At 34.2% G+C, this 21,728-nt stretch overlaps 3 protein-coding genes across 8 annotated transcripts; 2 read left to right on the top strand and 1 right to left on the bottom strand.

Annotated features, from left to right (window-relative positions):
* Positions 1-1,110: 1,110 nt before the first annotated feature.
* On the bottom strand, positions 1,111-5,377 carry LOC107412220 (uncharacterized). Its single transcript, XM_016019942.4, has 2 exons — positions 4,935-5,377; positions 1,111-3,713 (listed from the first exon to the last, which is right to left on the bottom strand). The coding sequence occupies exon 2, from the start codon at positions 3,599-3,601 to the stop codon at positions 1,346-1,348; it is 2,256 nt and encodes a 751-aa protein (XP_015875428.1). The 5' UTR covers positions 3,602-3,713; positions 4,935-5,377; the 3' UTR covers positions 1,111-1,345.
* A 3,320-nt stretch (positions 5,378-8,697) lies between these two features.
* Positions 8,698-13,497, top strand: LOC107412219 (myosin-binding protein 1). Of its 3 annotated transcripts, none has more exons than XM_016019941.4 (4): positions 8,698-9,024; positions 9,950-11,056; positions 11,338-12,859; positions 12,976-13,497. In XM_016019941.4, exons 2-3 carry the CDS (start codon positions 10,054-10,056, stop codon positions 12,834-12,836), a joined length of 2,502 nt encoding a protein of 833 aa, XP_015875427.2. In that variant the 5' UTR covers positions 8,698-9,024; positions 9,950-10,053; the 3' UTR covers positions 12,837-12,859; positions 12,976-13,497. The 3 variants fall into 3 exon arrangements, with proteins under 3 accessions (XP_015875427.2, XP_015875426.2, XP_015875425.2); XM_016019940.4 differs by having other exon boundaries at positions 8,700-9,024; positions 9,867-11,056; positions 11,335-12,859; XM_016019939.4 differs by having other exon boundaries at positions 8,700-9,024; positions 11,335-12,859.
* A 678-nt stretch (positions 13,498-14,175) lies between these two features.
* LOC107412170 (phosphoribosylaminoimidazole carboxylase, chloroplastic) lies at positions 14,176-20,292 on the top strand. 4 transcript variants are annotated; one of them, XM_016019879.4, is made up of 16 exons: positions 14,176-14,613; positions 15,239-15,454; positions 15,615-15,726; positions 15,929-15,991; positions 16,097-16,235; positions 16,763-16,818; positions 17,568-17,641; positions 17,798-17,945; positions 18,038-18,211; positions 18,460-18,547; positions 18,651-18,767; positions 19,028-19,125; positions 19,199-19,316; positions 19,397-19,491; positions 19,649-19,755; positions 19,858-20,292. In XM_016019879.4, exons 1-16 carry the CDS (start codon positions 14,369-14,371, stop codon positions 19,949-19,951), a joined length of 1,944 nt encoding a protein of 647 aa, XP_015875365.2. In that variant the 5' UTR covers positions 14,176-14,368; the 3' UTR covers positions 19,952-20,292. The 4 variants fall into 4 exon arrangements, with proteins under 4 accessions (XP_015875365.2, XP_024927044.2, XP_048325108.1 ...); XM_025071276.3 differs by lacking the exon at positions 14,176-14,613 and having other exon boundaries at positions 15,314-15,454; positions 15,611-15,726; XM_048469151.2 differs by lacking the exon at positions 14,176-14,613 and having other exon boundaries at positions 15,314-15,454; positions 15,611-15,726; positions 16,101-16,235.
* The last annotated feature ends 1,436 nt before the right edge of the window (positions 20,293-21,728 follow it).

The following is a 21,728-nucleotide window of genomic DNA, read 5'->3' on the forward strand; positions in this document are numbered from 1 at the left end:
CAAGTATTGGAAGCAGAAAGGAATAAGAAACTGCAAACAAACAGAGGAGCCTCATAACATATATAGTCGGATTGAAGAAGGTTTTTGATGAAAGTTGTGTACACAATGCCTTAAAATATTTGCTTGAAGGTCTTAATGAATAAAATTGGTGGTATTGGACCGCCACTGATGGTTTTCCTTGTAAGTATGTTAAGCCTGAAAATAATCAGGTTCCTCATGTCTCCTACTCTTCAATTAGTTTAATTAATTTTGAAACAATACAAGGTTCTATTTATTATTCTAAAAAATATGGCCACCTTTGTTTTCTGAAGGATATTATATTATGCCTTGTGTTTCTTATTGTGATTCACCTGTGTATGGATAATCTTTCCGTTAGTGTCCCAGAGAAAAAGAAGCTTCAGCAACAAAATTTTTGTTGGTCCTTTGGGAAACGCTCTATACTCTTATATGAGAATAGATTCTGGGCGAGATCATGTTGGAGCTAAACAATTCCGTTTCACCCGATTCATTATATGTTTAAATCACAGTAACTTGTGCAGCTGTACGTGCCGGGATTTCCACTAGCACGTGCAATACATGCGGACTCCCCCAATCCATCAAACGAAATCCCACTCAAATTCATCGCCAGACAATTAGACACGATAGGGGCATAGGGTCAATAGCAGATTTGTAAACCCTGATCAAACAATAGATGTCGAACAATGTCACCGGGGGAACTAGTTTTGTCTACCAACTTTCCTATGCTAACTAAGATCAAATTATTTTATTATTAGATGTACAGGATCACATTTAGACTGCATTAATTTGTCTATTAACATATTTTATTTTTGAAAAAACTATTTATCTACATAAATTGCATCCATTTATCAACTATAAACATATTGCCATACGCAATCAGTATTGCACTTCTATTTATCAAAAAACCAGTATGGTATATGTGGTCAAAAAACAAGTATTCGAGTTTAGTTAATTATAACCAGATAGAAATGATAATTTTGTTAAAACAGCATGAACCATTATTCACCTTCAACAATACTAGTCTGTCAACAAACATATTTGAGAAGCTACAAGTAGGCTATAATGTATAATATGTAAAAAGGTGGAGGCAGATACCTAAAATAACGCTTTCCAGAAATTGAATGCTACAATCACGAATTCCTCCTTAACATTGAATTATTGGAGTGAACATGCTTATACGATAGCAGATAATTGGGCTTAAAGACGTATCTAAGAAATACGATAATTACTTATCAATCTAACTAAGAAAAACAAGGTAATAATCACAAGGGAAGAATTCTTTTGCACAGAGCTAATACCCAGATCACGCAGCAGCAAACAAGACAAGTTATATAGGCGCTGCACAAGTTGTTCTAAAGTGGCCTGTCTGATTGCAGCGACTACAATGCACTACTCGTTTTACTCTGCCACGATCTTCTGCTCTAACCCGTTTCTTTCTTGGTCGTCCAGGCGGACGAAGAGATTTAGGTGGGTTAATCATAACCTCAACAGCTTTGTTATTAGAATTTGGATCGACATCAGGTAACTCCTTCCAGAGAGATTTATCTGGAATCGGATGAATTGTTTGTGAGTATGTCTTTCGATAGGTTGCAACTGTAAAGCAGCTCTCAGTAAATCGGTGAACATTCTGTCTGCAAGAGAGAAGTGCTGCCACAGCATGTGCACAGGGCAACCCATACAGCTGCCAACCACGACAAAGGCAACAGCGGTTCCTAATGTCCACAATGTTTGTTCCTTCATGAGATATAACTTCAAATTCTGCTTCATTAGCACGAAGAACCTGATAAGTGCGTGCACGTTCTAGTGCCTCTGCAACACGTTTCTCGGCAGAAGGTACAAGTATAGATGTCCACTGCATGCTGGTTTCCCGACGTTCATTAAACCATGTCATTAGCTGCCTTCTAATGCATTCCATCATCTGAATTATTGGAAGCCCAGAAGCCTCTAAAATCCAAGAATTTAATGCTTCGACTATATTAGCTGTCAAATGCCCAAACCGTGTCCCCTCAAAATAAGCAGTAGCCCACAAGCGAGGAGGAATTCTTCTAATCCAATAAGCAGCATCTTGTGATATCTCTTCAATCTCTAAAACTTTTGCTTCAAACTCAATTACAGTGAGAGCATGAGCAGCTTCCCATAAAAGGTTAACAAGCATTGTATTGTTGAACTCCTTACGAAAGCTATCACTCAAGTGACGCATGCAAAATCCATGAAAAGCAGTTGGAAAATTTGCTTCCACCCCATCAACAATACCCTTCTGTCTGTCTGACAAGATTGTAAGCCTAGGCATGTTTTCTGTATTAATCTCAAGCAGGTTATGAAGTTCAGACAGAAACCACATCCAGTTGTCATCATTCTCCTCATCAACGACACCAAATGCTAGAGGAAACAGAGCACCATCACCATCAAAACCAGTAGCAAGGAGCAAAGTACCCAGATATTTACTCTTCAAATATGTTCTATCAAGCCCAAGTAGGGGCCGGCAAGCATTTAGAAAACCATAGATGGATGCCTGAAATGAAATAAAGAGACGCTGGAAGCAGTTATCATTTGGGTTTCCATAAACAGATGCAATACTCCCAGGGTTTGTCCGTTTAACCTGTTCACAATATTGTGGAAGCAAGCGATACCCTTCTTCGAAGGACCCACGCATAGCAGCCATTATACGCTCCTTGCCTCGCCAGGCTTGCTTGTAGGATAAGGTGATCCCATGAACCCGATGAATCTCTTCCAGTATCTCCTTTGGCTTGTAATTAGGGTTCTCCTTAAGCCGTTGCTCCACAGAGTTTGCGACCCACTGAACCGAGGCTTGCGAATGGCCAAGATGAGCAATTCCTCCACATGTATGAGACTCATGGATGGTCCTGATCGTGAAAGTAGGAACACCTGGGAGTTTAGCAGCATGAATTCGCCATGGACATCCCTCAGAAGCACATTTGGCAGTGAAGCGAGTCTTATCAGATTTTATGGTCTGCATTTCAAAGTGTAAGGCAATAGCAGTATCCCTCAAGGCTCTACGACAGCTCTTGACATCAGGGAACTCTTGCCCCACAGTCAGCTGGTATGTAGGATTTGCGACAATGGTACGGGCTTGAATTACATGACTTGGAGAAAGTACAAGCTGGGAATCATGGACCGCCATATCCTCACCAGATTCAATCCCCATTTCTTGATTCTCATCTACTGCTAGTTCAATATTATCATCCAGTTCTGGGTTTTCTGAAACAGCCAACTCATTATTATCTGATAAAGCCAACTCATTATTCTGAGCAGTAAGACCCAACTCATGGTCATCATGATCAGGTTTACGATCCATAGCCAACTCGTGCCCATAATTGTGACTGTCATCCCCTTCTTGGTCATGATTCTGTCCTAAGCCCAATTCATGATCATGGGCATGCCCTAGACCTAATTCATGGTCATGGGTTTGACCCAATCCCAGATGATGCTCATGAGTTTGTCCCAATTCCAAATCATGGTTCTGGCCAAGACCAAGGTTGTGATTATGGCCCAGTACCAACTGCTGATTCTGCCCAAGCGCTAAATTATGACTTTGCCCAAGTATCAAGTCGTGGTTAGCCATTTCAAGAAATCAATCACAATATCCCACAACACACCAGCAACCAAGTCTGAAGTAGAAACTTCCAATTGACTATCAATTATAAAACTGCTTTTAGAACTGCATCAAAGCATGCCTGCCAAGAAAAATAACCACATTATTATATTTAAAACCACATTACTCAATGGCATCAGGCATCAATAACAGAAGTCACATCTTTTCCAGATAAAATAATAATGATTACATGAAACATATACTAAAAATTCAAAAGAGTATATGCAGCTAGGCAGACATCTTGCCAATCTTTCACTTCTAAAATCATTTAGCCAACAAATAAATAACCAACTTCAAATTGACAGACCTAGCCCTTCCAGCAGAGTGTTTATTACAAAGGAAACAAGCCCAGGAAAGAGTTCTATAGTATCATAATTTGTTATTACCAAAACAAAAAAGAAAAAAAAACCAGAAACAAACCAAAAATCCAGCATGGAGCATACAAATGCTTTTTCACTTTTCACATCTAGAATGTGTAAATTTGCAAACTGGCAAATCCATGAGTGAGACAGAATTGTCATCAAATTTCCGAGCGCTAATATTTCAACAACTCTAGCTTCACTAAAAGATTATGATCACTTCATCTACCCAGAACAATGGGAAAAGAAATGATCTTGGAATTTAAATCTTATCTTTCATTTTGAAGAGATCAATAAAAACTCCATCTACACTCAACTGGCCAATCTCCTGTCAACCATAACTGATGTGAGCTTCACTTTCTCTAAAGCAAAGAGATATATCACAAAGTCCAATGTATCTAATTCCCCTCCTTGTCCTTTGGTTTACCAGCTACCAAACAAGACAGAGTACAAAAGTCCTTCATGTAAGGATTGTATTCACAAGTTCAAAATACAGAACCAGAAAACATGCCACTCGGAAAAACATATATTTGGTTTGCAAGAAAATCTTCAAACACGATAAAGCAAAAAACACTCTTTTAACTTCTCATTAGCATTAAGTTCTAAATCTTACAATCTAAATCAACTAACCAAAAAAAAAAAAAAAAAAAAAAAAAAAAAAAAAAAAAGAAAAGGTTTTTTTTAAAAAAACCAAAAAAAGGAAAAAAGCACCAACCAAAAGCAACTATAAAACCAAAATTCAAAAACAAAGAACTTGAAATCAACCCAATAACACACTCATATCAAAAGCTCAAACTAAATCAGTTTCCAGAATAACAAGTTTCCAGAAAAAATAAATAAATAAATAAAAGCATACTCTCACAGAGGAAATTCCATTAACAAACAGAAATAGCAAAAACACAAACCAAAACACTCAAAACGTAAGAATTAAAAGGGGAAAATACCTGAAACTTTAAAAAACCCTAACTTCGAACTCAACCATCCCGAAACCAAGAAATCATGCGGAAGTAGAAACTGGGTATTACAAGAAAGTCCAGGAACCCAAGTCCGAAAGCAGAACAAAGCCGATCGAGGTAGGGAACTGAGAGAGAGAGAGAGAGAGAGAGTTGAGAAACGTTAATGGAGAAAGTGGAAAAAGAAGGTAGAAAAAACGAGAATTTGAAAAATGGAGAATGGTAGGAATTTTGGCGGGTAATTGGGTGGAGAAAATCGGAAAAGAAAGAGAAGGGCAAAGGAAGAGAAAGAGGTCAGAGGTGGAAGATTGGGGTATTACAGGGGCAGAAGAGGCAGAGTTTCAGGGTTGAGAAGGGAAATACAGGTTTGGGGGCGCTGAGAGAAAAAAGGGTATTTAGGTCAAAGAATTTTGGTCTTCGTTCTTGGAATTACTGTTTTGCCCCATGCCTTGGTGGTTTTTCTCCCCTTTTATTTGGAAAAGGCTTTAAAAAACTTTCTTTTTTTTTTATTTGAGTACAGATCCGATAAAAATTGATCAGCTTGACGTCGGATTTGACCTAAAAATTCAATTTTTAATTTATTATTAGGCAATTTTTTTTCTTTTGCTATTAGAAAATTAAAAACAATATTACTTTTTTATTTTTATTTTTTAAGCTATTCAAATTCAGTATGGAATAAAATTGTATAATTAGTATCATCCAATAAAACATTTTATAAGTAAAATCATTGAAAATTTTATTGTTAACCTAAAAGGGAAGACGAAAATAAAATAAAAAAATCATATGAATATTCAGTTTAATATAATTAATATCTAAAAGTAGTTTAAATTAGCATACCAACAATCAACATAAAGAGTTTACCTCTGAATTTTGTGATCTAGGCATATATATATATATATATATATGTTTTGCTATTATTATTTGTTTTTTGGAAAAAAATGAAGTTTCACTCAAGATAAAAGGCTCTCCTTTTTTTTATTTTTTACTTTTATTATTATTATTATTTTGTACAAAAGCTCCATCAATAATAATATGACATCTTGATTTGTAAACTAAAAAATTATGTGATTTATTTGATGTCCATACCAAAAAGTTCTATTATATATATATATATATACACATATATATCATAAAATGAATTTCAATTACTATGTTTGGGTTTAAAAGTGAAAATACCCTTTTGTGGTGCACATGGGGCAGAGGGCATTGATGGCATCCTAGCGCATTAAACAAATGCAAATGGCTGATATCCTTAAAAGGCAAGATTACACAAAGACAAAATGACACTTGGTTAAATAGGACATCGAATATAACTGTAGGTTTCATCATATATAATATAAGATCAAGTTTGACATATAAAATAATTATTTTTATAAAATAGAATTACTTATTTATAAAAATTAAAAAGGATAGTAATAGATATTTTCATTGATATGTTTGTTTATTGATATATTTGGATATTATTTTGAATTAAATTCAATATTAATCTTTATAAAAAAAATTTATTCTTTCAAAAATATTAAATTGGATAAACATTAATTAAAAAAAATATATATATATATATTAATTCAAAATAATTAATCTCGATTTAAATATATTTTAAATATAAAAAATTATTTATTCTTCAAACCAAACAAATGAAAAATAATTTTAAAGTTTTTGAACTGAATAATTATTTTTTGAAGGGAGAAAATAAATATTTCTATGAATTGATGTTCCTAAAATTTAAAATATACTAAATATAATAATAACTAATCTTATAAAATGGCTATTCTATTTTTTTGTAATCTACATATAGTAAAAAAACTATTGTTATATTTATTATGCATGTCAATGATCACTTAGTTCTCTGTGATAGTGGATAAAAAAAATACTTTCTTTTTAACTTTTTTTAAATAAACCTAAATTTCGAGAGCCTTTCAGAAAGATGAAAATAAAATTTTAAGAGAAATTTTTAATTTTTCTTATATATATTAATAATATTCTTATATTCTTTTTAAAAGTTATAAAACTATTCTGACAAGTTAAAATTTTTGTTTCCATCCAAACCTTTAATAATCTATAAATAAAGGATCTACTTCTAATACATCTATTTAAAACTAAAAATTAAAAAACTACCAACAAAATCTCTATCTATAAAAATTATGCCAAACAAACGATCAGTGATGTCTTAACATGCTTTTAATAGGTTAATGTATGCATTATAATTTTTTGTACATGACATTCATTAACTTGCTATACAGAATAAATATTAAATATATTTTTTGATATATTATTTTTTTTAAAGGAAAGAAAGATTTTGATATTAGGGAAAGGAAATTAAATTTAATGAAAATGTTTTAAAAATTTGATCTCAAGAAAATATTTAGTTGTAACTTGTTACAGCATTGAAACTAAGCATTTACATTCAATTTTCATCCCTTTATAAATTACAAATCCAAAACTCAATCTCAAACTGAAATTATTAAATCATTATTGTTTAGCTAAAGATATCCACTTGAAACTTTAGACCAAAAAAAATTATTATTATTTTTTTGCTGGATAATTATTTTTAAATCTGGTGCAATAATGCATAATATAAAAATTTATAATATATATACAAAAAAAATAATGTAATGATTTATCTAGCAAGATACCATGATATTATTATTAATTTGCTATGAATTAAATATGAACAAGCAAGGACTGGGTACAGCACGAAAAGAGACAGGTTCTCATGGATGGTGGCATATATTGTTTAATGTACATTCATAATTTTGCAATTGTAGGTAATTGGTGAAACAATATCCGACTATATGTAATTCTGGTATAACATATCAATCATAGCAGAACCAATATACACCATGGTACATATATAGCTTTTTTTCACTCCATATATATTATATTGATAAAATAAATCCAGTAGAATAATTTCTGTTGCAAAAAAGAATCATAATCTAGAATATTGTTTTTTTTTTTTTTGGGGGTGAATAATCAAATATCTATTTTGTTTTGTTTAGCAGTAAATAATACAAACATATATATTATAGTTTTTGTTGGTAATGCATACTTATATATGTTATTGCTTAAAAAATTGCATTTAATTAATTAATTAAGGTGGTGATAGGTGAGGCAATCATCATCTTCATGAATTGATGATGACATTTTTCCATTTAAAGAAGACTTTTGCAATCGAAGCAATCAAAAGCTCTCTGAATCTAAGACAGTGACATGGTTATTAGCAACTTCCAAGAAAGCCTTCACTTTCTTCTCAACTTCATCCGGTTTATATATGTATATACATATGTAGCAGCTGACATGCTCAAACTCACGCCGACACATCATTGGCCCGACACCTTTCATAAAACGGCGTCGCATTGGAAACCTCAGCTTCAGGGTAGAAAAAAGAAAAACGAAAAAAAAAAAAGGCTCTCATTCTTTTGGTTCATTACCTTTCTAATTCTACTTTTTATTTTTTTATTTTTTTATTATCTATTGCTATTTTTATCCACAGTTTTCTAATTTTACTTGTATTCATACATGAATGATTTTATGGGTAATTAGATGTCTATTTATTATACCATTTTGTCCTTAAATTTTCTCTTAAGAAAACAAATAAAAAATAAAAATAAAGAGAAGAAAAGCCAACTGACACGAATTTTCCCGGGAATCTTTCCTGTACGTTGAATAGCTATTAGCCAATCTGTTTTTATTTTATTTTATTTTTAATTTTTATCATTATTATTATATATTGCTACAATGTCTTTTCTGGGGCACTTTCGGTATTGGGATCATCTTCCGTTTATCTGCAGCCGACTTTTTGGCTTTGTCGGCTTATTATTTCAATCCCAACTTTTTCATTTTTCTAATGAAGATGTGACAACTACGTGCACAAATAGTTGGAAAGCTTCAACCTTTCGGTTGAGAGCTTTTTTTTCTTTTTTTCATTGTTGGAGTTTTTGTTTTTGTTTGTTTGAATCTCTCACAAACCAAATGATGGGATATTTGTCTTGGCCATGAGTTTGGAAATGGGTCTCTCTTTGATTTGACGCTCTGCCTCTGAATCTTCATTCATCGCTGATCATGTTTCTTACATAAACAGGTCAGGCTTCTTGTTTTCTTGTTTCTGAAAAGTGAAATCATGTTTTATAATTTGATATGTATTTTGGGTATTTGAGAGATAACCAATATATGATTGGTGGCTGATTTCTTCTTAGGAAATGATGATTTTGTTTTGATTTCTTGATATGCTTCTTTTTATGGGTTTTTTGGGCCCTTATTTTAGATGCTCTTATGCATCCTTTATGATTGTTGTTTGAAATTTTGTTTTTTGGCAATTATTGATCAGAAAAAGGTTTTGTCTTTTGCTGTGATTTTTAGTTTCTTTATGGTTATTGATCTTTTTAAGATCCATAATTCTCTGCCTTCCTAGAATCTACTTCCCACAGCTTGCGGCAGAGTTTTTGCTTGGCTTTAGTGAGAATTGTTCCCGAGCGAATTCGATGGATGTTTATAATATATTTTGTTTAATCTTCTAATGCTCTGTGTATACATGCATATCCATTAGAATTGATCTCATCCATACTTTTTTCTCTCTTGTTTTTTTATCTTTATTGTGATGATTATTGTGTAGATTCTTAAGCTTTTGTTATTGAATCATGCGTAGGTTTGTCTTTTTACTTATTTCCTATATTTGATGGCTTTTTGTTTGAATTCTCAATCTGGTGTGTTTGTTAAGAAGACATTGGACAATGATCCATATTTGTTAGGAACGTAGGAATTGGTTTTACTCAGATTTTTGCTGAGGAAGAATGTTGCAAGTTCTTTGTTTCCCCTTTTCGAGAAATATTTTGGCAGCTTTTACATGTATAGCTTTGGATCCTTTTCCATACTAAATGTCATGGCCACTGCCGGAATTTTTTTATTTTTTTTAATTTTTTGCAGAATGATGGATTGGGATATTGAGTTGTTACTCTGGATATTTCTTGATTGTTCTAAATGTCTATGCTTTCCACTTTTGGCTGCAGTGTCGAGTTTCAACTTGGATTACCGATTTCATATTAGAAGATTGGAAATTGTTCTGTTTTAAACGATCAAATTCTGCTTCTGAAGTCGCTGAATTAGCTGGGGCATGGCTGATACGGGGGTTTCATCTGCTAAACCGCAGAAAAGTTCCCAGGGTTTTACCACAGCTTTGGTCTCAGCTATTCTAGAATGGTTACTGATTTTCTTGCTGTTCACTGATGCCATATTTGCATATATAATTAAAAAGTTTGCTTTTGGATGCAAATTGCAAACACCATGCCTCCTGTGCTCTAGACTTGATCATGTCTTGGGCATGGAGAAAAGAGGATATTATTGGGACTTGATGTGCAGCAATCACAGGTCAGAGGTTTCTTCCTCAGTACTTTGCCGCGATCACAATAAGATTGTAGACGTCCATGGAATGTGTGAAAATTGTCTCTTGTCATTGTCAACTATCAATGAATCCAATTCTGAAGCGCACAGATTATTAGTGGGTAAATTGGGTGAGAATTCCACCTTAGATGCTGAGCAGGATCCATTACTTGGCAGTGTTGAGTCCAGTTTTTCAAGCAGAAAGCATTGTTCTTGTTGCAATGAACCATTGATTTCGAGAGGGCATGCCCGCAAGTTTGTTCAGAGAAAATTAAGTGGGCCAGTGGTTCCTGAAATAAATTCTGATACTGGGCTTGACCCTTTACCTCATGTTGTGTACACGGAGCTCAAGATAACTTCTGATACTGAATCTGAAATTGTATTTTCAGATGATGATAGAACAAATGCTCCAGTTTGTGGAACAGATGACTTCAAGGAAGAGCTTGAACCTCGTATTATGAATCTAGTTGATGATTTGGCTGCAGATAAACTGATAAATCCAACATCTGTGTCAATACCTTTACTTAAGGTGTCAGAGGTGCCAGTAGACACCATTAAGGTGCATGGCAGCAACTCTACGGAATCTAGTGTTTCTGTAGGGTATGGATTGGAGGAACTTAATTGGCATCAACCTAAAACTAAGGCTGATGTCTCTATATCGACTGAGCCAACCCTTGACACTGCTCTTTCATCATCAGATGCATTGGGAACCCCTATTGAAATATCCAAGGATGAATGTGAGTTCAAACTTTTTTCTCATTTCTCTTTGCTTATTCAGTTTTCCTTTTATGTTTGGTTGTTTGGTATCTGTCACATTTCAGTAACAATTTTCACCTCATCTGAAAAAAGAAGTATAGTTCATATTTTGAATTGGAACGAACTTAATTTCTTTTACTCTTGAATTAATGATGTTTACTCATTTTGCATGAAAAGCTTCTGCACTGAAAGCACCTCATTGTTCTTTGATGTTGGTTAACTTTACTATCCTTCCCATGTCATGGTTTGTCTCTTTCAGTAGACATTACAAGAACCAGTGAAAATGGGCAAACATCTTTGGTAGATGTTACAAGAACTAGTGAAAATGGGCAAACATCTTTGGCAGAATGTGAGGAAGTTGACAAGGCAGAAGATAGGCCAATTGCAACATCTGAAACAGCTGTAGGAACAAACGCTGTTGCAAGTGACACAGAAAACCAAGTATCCAATACTTTGGAGCTTGGTGATGCTTATAGGTTAGCTGTTGGCAATAGAGGAAAGCAGTTGTCTGACGTGATTTCAGAACAATGGAATGGGAAGGATTCTTCAAGAGCTAGTGAAGATTTCAAAACCTTACTTAAACAATTGTCTTCTTCTCGAGGAATGGAACAATCAGTTAGTGACATGAGTCCTAAAGTATCCATAAATAGCGATGATATGAAGACTTCTGATTCTTGTAATGCTATGGGGATGTACTTACTTCAAAAGAGGATCTCACTCGAACGAAATGAGTCCGGATTGTCTCTGGATGGAAGCATTATCAGTGAAATCGAGGGTGAGAGTGTCGTTGATCGGTTAAAACGGCAGATTGAGCATGATAAGAAACTTATGACTGCCATGTATAGGGAGTTAGAGGAAGAAAGAAATGCTTCTGCAATTTCTACAAATCAAGCAATGGCCATGATTACCAGACTGCAGGAGGAGAAGGCAGCACTCCAAATGGAAGCACTGCAGTATCTAAGGATGATGGAAGAGCAAGCTGAGTATGATAATGAAAAACTGGAAAACACAAGTGACCTTCTTGCTGAGAAGGAGAAAGAAATACAAGATCTTGAAGCAGAGCTTGAATATTATAGGAATAAATATCCAAACGAATCCATGTTAGATAATCTGGCGGGGACAAGGGATATTGGAGTGGATCTTTCAGAATCTGGTGGCATTGGAGATGAATTAAGTGTTCTGCCACATCCAGCTTCTGGAGAACCTAATCCCTATAATAAAGTTGATGTGAATGATATATTATTAGGCTTTGAAGATGATAAGAAATATATCGTACAATGTTTAAAGAAATTGGAGAAGACACTCTGTCTGCCTTCCAAAGATGTTAGCCTGTATTTATCCGAAGATCATGCTTCTGAAAATGGAAAAGATGGGATTAATGAGTCGGAAGTGCTTAGTGCTAATGGTGCTTCTCAAGAAAATAGTGGAAAAGAAGAGATTATTCTTTCAGTACAAGATGACACGTCTGTTTCTGGATTGAATTCAAATGCTGAAGGAGATATTTCGTCGCTCGAGAATACTCATCTTAATGGAAAAGATACCAATGATTTCAGTCAAAAAGCAGATTTAGCTTCTCTTGGAACCGAGGTTTCTCGTCTGACTAAGATGTTAGAAGCACTTGAGGCAGACAGGAAATTTCTCGAGCACACAATTAACTCACTTAGAACTGGGGATAAGGGCTTTCAGTTCATTCAGGAGATAGCTTTTCACCTGCAAGAATTGAGGAAGGTTGCAACAAAGCAAGATCAAACTGTAGCTTGAGCTGTCTGTAAATCCAAAACATTGTGAGTTCTTTACTTTTCATCCTACTCATGAAAATTCTTGTCTTGTATTGGTATCTACCCATTTTTTCTCTGTTGTGCTAAATGCTAATGTAACTTTTCTATTACCTGTGATGCAGCCCTGGTTTGTTATCAGCGAGCTTCATTCTTGATCAATTGTACAGAATTTAAAAGCAACCTATTTGGATCGATTGTCATGTTGGATTATAATTCTTGAAAATCGACTCAAAATCTGTTGCTGAAGCTTTACTCTCCAATGTACAGCAATACGACATCACTAGCTTTATTTTCTCCTGAGAGATGGGTGTGATAGGAGGACCTGACTTATACAGCAGTTTATTTGCTACCTTTTTCTCTTTTTTCTCTTCTCCTACTCTTTTTTTTTTTTTTTTTTGGGTGGGGGGTGTTTTACAAAATTGTCTTTTTTGGGATTTTGGCTCAACTACATACAGATTTGGCTAGGTATATTTTTCCTTGTTGTTTCCAAGTTCAAAAATTTGAGGTTACAGTTTGTTGATTTGTTTTGTTATTTCCCATTTTTGGCTTGTGCAGTTGATGAGTGATTTGATTGGGTGAGAGTGATTATTTTGTGTAAAGTACAAATTATTTGATGATGAAGAAGAATATGGTGATTGATGCCCTTTTTTTTTTGTCAAGACTGATGCCAAATGGTAGTTGCCTGACATGGTTAATAACTGTAATGGTCAGCAATTGAAAAGCCAACAGTTTCCTTGCTTTTATTACTCTTATTTATTTATTTTTTTAAAAAAATTATATGAAGATCAACAGCATCTACTGGTTCATAAAAGTTTTATCTGCTTGTTGGATCTCTATTATTATGACAATTTTATGTAGGTAAATTGAATTTTATTGGGACAAAACTCAAAATAAAAATCTTTTTCTTTATCCATTTTATTTTTTCCTTTTTCTTCTTTTTCAGTTATATTATATTACAAAACAAAACTTTCTACTTTAGTCATTCAAGATTTTGTTTGTTAATATAGGGAACAAAAAAGAGACAACTAATATAATAAAATTTCTACTTAAAACAAAACTGAAAGGAACACTTAAATTACTTCAAAATTAAATGAATAAATAACTACATATTTCTGGATTAGGATTCCAGTAAGATAAAAATAATAAGAATAATAAAATAAAATAAGAATAATAATTTTATGATATGGACTGGAGAGGACCCAAGCAGGGTTCGGACTTGGGAGCTGCCAGGTCCAGGAATCAGAAGCCCATTGGTTAGAATGATATAGCTCAAGACCAAGCCCAAGCTGGAGTGGAGTAAAACAGAGAGAAAATAGGAGGAACAAGTCCAGAGTCAAAAACTGAAATCGAGAGACAAACTAATAACAACGGAGACAGAAAGAAAGAAATCCGGTGTGAAGGAAAAGACATTAATTTTTAATTTATTTAATCGGTGAGAGTGAGAGTGAGACATAGACACGGAGAGAGAGAGAGAGAGAGAGAGAGAGCGGCGCAGTGTGTAGGTGTGGGTTAGCAATGCTTCAGCGGAGCTCATGCTGCGATTCTCTTTTTGCGTCGGATTTTGGGTTCGCTGATTCTTCCACTTCTCGTTTCTCTGCAAGTAAAGCTACCACCTTGGCTTTTTTCATGGACCGCTCCACAAAGAGAGACAAAGAAATATTATCACTTTCTTCTTCTTCTTTGTCAAAGCTGCCTCTGGGGAATCGCAATCCCATTTTGGCTTGCCGGGCCTCCAGTGGTTCTCACGATTCTTCACCAAGGTTTTTTTTTTTTTTTTTTTTTTTTTCTGTGTTGTTGAAAAGCAATAACGGATTTTTAAAAACTTTATTAGAAAAAGAAAATAGAAATATCTGAAATTTTTGGGATAAGCAATTTGTGAGAGTTCTGTTTTTGTGCCCGTTCTGTCTATGGAAAAAACCGAGTAAAATAAAAAGGAATTTTGAAGTGCAAGAATTTTCTTTATTTATTATTTTGTTATTTCCAATGACAGTGAAGTATTTAAATAAATTAGGGGATGTTTTGTATCGCATTTTGGAAGCAGCTGGATTTCTGTTGGTTATAACTTACAAGCGTTACTCTGTTTTTGTTTCATGCCTTTTATGTGAAAATAATTGTCAAAATGATATTTTAAATTTGTTACCATTCTTGAGCCAATAAGCAACGGTTTTTCAAAAGAATCTTACCCATTTTTCACAATGGATGGATGGTTAACTAAAAAAGTGATTAAAAAAAAAAAAAAAAGAAAAATAACATTTGGAATGTTTGATTTGTATTAGGCTTGTTGCATGGACATATAGAGAAGCACATTTTGATTGTTATGGTGAAACACATCCGGGAGTTGAAAGCTTAAACTAACCCCAGAACCTTTTATTTGAATTTTTACAGGAAACATGATATACCGGTCCATGGAATGTCTGAAATGATCGTTGGTGTTCTAGGTGGAGGTCAACTAGGTCGCATGTTATGTCAAGCAGCATCACAAATGGCTATTAAAGTAATGGTTTTGGACCCTCAAGAGAATTGCCCTGCAAGTTCACTTTCATATGATCATATGGTTGGAAACTTTGATGATAGCGCCACTGTCCAAGAATTTGCAAAGAGGTACACACTTTTGCAATTTGGTTTCATTTATATTCATGTATTCTGGCTTTTTTTTTTTTTTTTTTTTTTAACTATATCATGGAATATATCACTCTCTGAAAAAATATTATTATTCTCAATAATAATATGTTGGTGCGCTAATCTTCTTCTTGTTAGTTAGATGTGGAGTATTGACTGTCGAAATTGAACATGTGGATGCTGCGACATTGGAGAAACTTGAGCAACAAGGAGTAGATTGCCAACCTAAAGCTTCTACAATTCGAATAATCCAGGTTTTTGTCCCTTTGTTTTGATTGTCCTTTTTTAGTGTCTTACAACCTATAGTGTACAACGGAAAGAAAAGTTAAAAAAAAAAATAATAATAAAAAATGTTATTTGAAATCATGCCAGTATTTATCCTTCTTTGTCTGTTATTAACTTGTTTTCATCTTATATTAAACCAATCTTTTAGTACTCATTTTCAATGTTTGGCAGGATAAATATCTCCAGAAGGTTCATTTTTCTCGGCATGGCATTCCACTTCCTGAGTTTATGCAGGTTGGTTACTTTTGCTGCATCTGAGTGAAGGATTATGGATAATGATTGTACTTGTAAACTGTTAGAAATATTTACTTTGTTAATAATAAAATGTGTCAAACTTAGATAGATGATCTTGAAAGTGCCAAGAGAGCAGGGGACCTATATGGCTATCCTCTTATGATAAAGAGTAAGCGATTAGCTTATGATGGGCGTGGAAATGCTGTTGCTAAAAGTGAGGAGGAGCTTTCTTCTGTCATAACCGGTAACATGTTCATCCAAAATTTAATTAAATTGTTTTCTGATGTGGAGTTTGACCTTATTGGTTTCAATTCTTGAAGTAGTTTAAATGTAATCCACTACCCTCTTCCCTCTTTATACTTACATACATCTCCAGTCTATTTGTGTCCTTTTCTTGGACTAGCTTACTCATCCAAATATTTGCAGCAATAGTATTCTTTGGATTAGAAGAATATTCTAGATTAGCATTAACAGTGCTCAATATTGTGTTATGCAATCATTGAGTGTGGGTTGTTGATAGGCTTCTAGCAACTTCTCACATCCAGATTTCTGCTTTGTCAAGCAAAAATTAGTATTCACCTTATATTTCATTTAATGGTCTTATTGCCTGTAGTGTGAATTCTCATTTTCATTTGGTTTGCAAACTTGGTTTTTACTATGTTCTGATTTGTTTATAAGGAAATTGATCCTACATGTGTGTATGTGATTTTATTTTATTTTATTTTATTTTTTTGATAAATAAAATGCTTATGCTTTGATTTTTTTTTGCAGTTCTCGGAGGGTTTGATCATGGTTTGTATGTTGAGAAATGGGCCCCTTTTGTGAAGGTTGGTGTCTAGTGTTCACATTTAAGCAACTTTGTGACTGATTATTTTACTTTATGAATTTTTATTGTCTTTATTTATTTTCAGCCAATTCCAGGTCCTTTATGAATTACATATCAAATCAAAATTGCAACTTAATTGAATATGAAATACTTTGGAATGCATAGTTGTGAAGTTTTAGTTTTGTTGTTGTATATGTATGGTTTATTTGCATAACCTGCAAGAATATTCTTGTGGACAGTTTTCTATACGCTTGAAAATTTTGGCAACTATTGGATTGAATGGCCTTTTCTTTGAAAATATTAAACTTTTAATCCCTCTTGCGGTTGTGATCGGAGAAAATAAGGGTGAGGAATGAGCCTCTGTAGTTACTTTTGAGATCGAAGGGAAGAGTCAACTCACCAATAGGAGGATGATGAAAATATAGCATCAATAACTGTTCCACTTGAGTGGAACTTCTAACTGAACTGGTCATGTGTTTCAACAGAATCTTGCCTATGGTGTGCTTTTCCAAAAGCTGCTCCTGCTCTAATAACTACATACATGCATTAAGTTATGAAGGTTTTTTTAACAGTGTTCTTCAACATTCATATACTGGGGAATTGGCTAACAAGTAGTTTAGAATTTCAAGAATTGTTTGAAATATTCAATATTGTAGTTTATAGTAAATAAAATTTATATTTGTTACTTTGTGTGCTTTTTATGAAATCTCATTTAGGTTTTCATTTTTGTAAATTGCCACATTACTATAGGAGCTGGCTGTCATTGTGGCAAGAGGAAGAGACAATTCCATCTTGTGCTATCCTGTTGTTGAAACTATTCACAAGTAAGCTGCAGATTCAGTATAATGTCTTTCCGTCACCATTTGTTCTTTCTATGAAGTTTAATCTTCAATAGTTTAGACTATGGGACACATTAACCTGCTGATGCTGATATCTAACTCATACTACATGCATGATCAAGGATCTCTGTCTTACTGTAGGGAGAACATTTGTCACGTAGTCAAGGCACCTGCTAATGTATCATCAAAGATCCAAAAGATGGCCACTGAGGTTGCCTGTAAAGCTGTTAGTTCATTAGAGGGTGCAGGTGTGTTTGCTGTCGAATTGTTCTTGACAGAGGATGGCCAGGTAGGAATATGATTTCTGATAGTTGCTTCAATGATGCTTTTGAAAACTGCTGGATTTTACAAATTTATGCATGTGATTTCTCTGCTCATCAGATCTTACTGAATGAAGTAGCTCCACGACCTCACAATAGTGGTCATCATACAATTGAGTCTTGCTACACATCACAGTTTGAACAACATTTGCGGGCTGTAGTTGGCCTGCCACTTGGTGATCCATCGATGAAAACTCCAGCAGCAATCATGTATAATTTACTTGGTGAAGATGAGGTGGAGTTTCTGTTTATTTTTTCTCGTCTTCTTCATCTTCCCATACCATAACCTTTCCCTCTTTTTTCCTTTTAGCTTTGCATGTGGGGAGAAACAAGAGAAGGGAGAGAGTAAATGTTTTTTTAACAAATGACAGTGCCTTTTGTTGGCATTGTTAATATTTTAAATATAACTTGAATCTGGAAACTGTTTTGCCTACCGTTGCATCGATAGAAGATGAATGGTGTTTACCATATTTATTCTTTCAGGGGGATCGTGGTTTTGATTTAGCTCATCAATTAATTGGAAGAGCATTGTGTGTTCCAGGGGCTACTGTTCATTGGTATGATAAGCCAGGTTAGCTCCTGTTTACCTTTTGCTCGTATTTTGATGCCTTTTAGCATTGTTTCCTTATTCATGCTCAATAATTAATTATCTGCACGGTCATAATGATATGCAGAAATGCGGAAGCAAAGAAAGATGGGCCATATTACCATTGTTGGCCCTTCCATTTGTAAGGTGCAAAACAGATTGGATTCAATGCTGAACAAAGAAAAATTTAATTCCCAGTCTGCAGGTTAGATTTATATTCTTGTCTTGGGTAATTATGGTGGACTAAGAATTAACATATTCTGCATGCATCTAACTTCTTGGGAAAATGGACATATTCTGATTGTTTTCTTGGGTGATAACCTCTCCCCTCTTCTCTCAGATATTGTTTCTCATCCTTTGTTTTGAACCAAAGACGATGCAGATTGCATTTAACAAGTTCTGACTTTCAGCTACCTCTATGAAATGCTATTTGTATTGATGTTGCTTCCCATTTATCAAGTGTAGTCACACCGCGTGTTGGGATCATAATGGGCTCAGATTCAGATCTTCCTGTTATGAAGGATGCTGCAAAGATTTTGAATATGTTTGGTGTGCCTAATGAGGTTAGCTTTTATTGGATTAGTACTTTTTAGCTGTTTTATGCATCTTCTAACTTTCATTTACTATAATATACAGGTGAGAGTTGTTTCAGCACACCGGACTCCTGAGTTGATGTATTCTTATGCATCATCTGCCCATGAGCGAGGCATTCAGGTCATCATTGCTGGTGCCGGAGGTGCAGCCCATTTGCCAGGCAAGCTACATGAACTGTGCTCTGCATCTTATGATTTTCCTTGTTTCTATTCAGCACTAATTTATTTGTCTTCCATTTAGGTATGGTAGCTGCACTTACTCCTTTGCCGGTGGTTGGTGTTCCTGTGCGTGCTACTGCATTAGACGGAGTTGATTCGCTATTATCAATTGTTCAGGTGATCCTGCACAAGTCCAGTAGCTCACAATCTCACTCTTGAAATTAAAAGATTGGCACATACGTATTGAATGAATCTAAGATATGGATTGCCTAGAAAATAAAAAAAATGCTTGGTTCATAGTAGCTTATAGGACTTGTTGGCTGTTAATTTGCAGATGCCTAGAGGTGTTCCAGTAGCAACAGTTGCTGTAAACAATGCCACTAATGCAGGCTTGCTAGCAGCAAGGATATTGGGGGCCAGCGATGCTAACTTACGAGCAAGGTTAGGTTCTCCACTTGGTTACAAAATTAAATACGTAAAGAAAAAGAAAAAAATTAGTAGTTGTTCGACTGCATTTGTAACGTGAGAATTTATTATATGCAGGATGAGCCAATATCTAGAAGACATGAGGGACGAAGTCTTGGTGAAAGCTGAGAAGCTAGAAAGAAATGGTTGGGAGTCTTATTTGAATCCCTGAGAGTGAAAGAAATTCGTAATGAAGATTTTTCTATTTTCCTTATATTCTCTGGTTTGAAACAAATTAGGAATTTTTGTACTAATTTGTTCGAATTTCTGCTCTTTTTTTTTTTGTTTTTTGTTTTCCAAAAATTCTTAAAAGGAAAAACCTCAAAACCACATGGCAATTGGAGAAAAAGAGACCCTCACCAATTTATTTGTTATTCCCACATACTAACTTCATTCTATTTTCTGTAATGTTGACAAACTCATTAGAGACAAATTACTCAGTGTAAAACTTGAGGCCTAGTAAAATCAGCCTCTTGTTATATTTTATGAAATATTAATCTAATTTTTATGTTATTTTGCAAATAGGTCAAATTCCCAAGTTCTATGTTCCAACTTCCAAGACAAAGTCAACACAAGTTGGGTTAGATTTATTGCCGCTCTGTGTTTCCCATTTGCGCAGGTTTAGAATATGAATGGCTAAAGTCTTATCACCTTAAATATTTTTCTCACTAATGACTACACGCTGCGTATATTTTTAATTATTCGACATTCAAAGTCTTATCGTGTATTTCCTTTTTCTTTCGGAAATCAGAGTCTGCTAATATTAATTTGCAAAGTCAATGAACTTTTAGGCGAAATATCAAATGCAAGTCAACCCCACCCACAAAATGAACAGCCTATATAGCTACCCATTTAGCAAGCCAAAAATATAACTCCAAATTCATTAAGTTAATTTACAATTTAATTAATAAGAATTGAAAATTTGGTTAGTGTATGTGAATGGGTTGTCTTGCTATAAAAACTTCGGCTTATAAGCTTATACTTACTTGTAATCGTGTATTGAAATTGATGATCAAGTGGTATTAATTGACTTCCTCATTTAATTAATATTTATTTAGGTCCATAAGTCAATTCTTACATGTATACATATACATATATAGTAGCCTACCAATTAATTTACCCTCACGAACACCCCTATAATATCATGTATATCCTATGCATACAAAGAAGGATTTTTTTTCTTGCACATTTTTATTTTTATTTATTTTGGAAAATTATTTATGGATTATCAATTAAAATTCTGTGACGGGTACAAATACCGATTAATTCGTATTGTTTAAATTTGTGAATTATAGTCAAGGGGTCTGTAGACTTTCTTTATTTCATTCCTTTTTCTAAGTAGAAACGGTCTGGACAATCAAGTGATTTGGATCGAATTCTTTAATTTTGAGATAAAAGTCCAACTTTGAGACGTCCCAAATAATATTTCACTGCTTTTGCCTTTTTCTTTTTCTTTTTCTTTTTTTTTAATTTCGGGTGTGACAAAAATCATGGACTTTTTTTTTTCCCCCCTCTATTTTATAATTCATTGCGTAAAATAAGCTATATTTCTATTGTTTTATTCACACATATACAAACTATTTTGGATTTTGGTTGAATTAATTAATTATATAGTTAATCAAAAGGGGAACTGGGTACTAGTCCACACCCAAAGTTGAAAGCAGAAAAAGATAATTTGTTCCCCAAATACGAGCCCAATTTCAAAGAAAGCGATGAGTTGGGGTGTCAAATCAAAAAGTGACCATCTCACACATTGTGACACCCGCAGACTGGTTCAACTCAGATTTTATTGTAATAATATAGACCAAGCTTCACTTATTTAGTTTTCATTTTTCAAGGTTCCGTGTCTTTTGATTTTAAGACCAAAGATCTCTCCAATTCAAACTTTCAAACCGCGGGTCTAAAGTCAACTAAATGCCACATTTTACTACAAAAAATATCTACATATA

The sequence above is a fragment of the Ziziphus jujuba genome, chromosome 10 (genome assembly GCF_031755915.1).
Source record: "Ziziphus jujuba cultivar Dongzao chromosome 10, ASM3175591v1".
Lineage (NCBI taxonomy): Eukaryota > Viridiplantae > Streptophyta > Magnoliopsida > Rosales > Rhamnaceae > Ziziphus > Ziziphus jujuba.

Excerpts from the sequence above, each read along its gene's own strand:
- LOC107412170 (XM_016019879.4), top strand. The coding sequence starts at position 14,369 with ATGCTTCAGCGGAGCTCATGCTGCGATTCTCTTTTTGCGTCGGATTTT. Across the intron at positions 14,614-15,238 it reads TCTCACGATTCTTCACCAAG|GAAACATGATATACCGGTCC; the intron begins GTTTTTTTTTTT and ends GAATTTTTACAG. Across the intron at positions 17,946-18,037 it reads TCTTGACAGAGGATGGCCAG|ATCTTACTGAATGAAGTAGC; the intron begins GTAGGAATATGA and ends TCTGCTCATCAG.
- LOC107412219 (XM_016019940.4), top strand. The coding sequence starts at position 10,054 with ATGGCTGATACGGGGGTTTCATCTGCTAAACCGCAGAAAAGTTCCCAG. Across the intron at positions 11,057-11,334 it reads TGAAATATCCAAGGATGAAT|TAGACATTACAAGAACCAGT; the intron begins GTGAGTTCAAAC and ends TGTCTCTTTCAG.
- LOC107412220 (XM_016019942.4), bottom strand. The coding sequence starts at position 3,601 with ATGGCTAACCACGACTTGATACTTGGGCAAAGTCATAATTTAGCGCTT.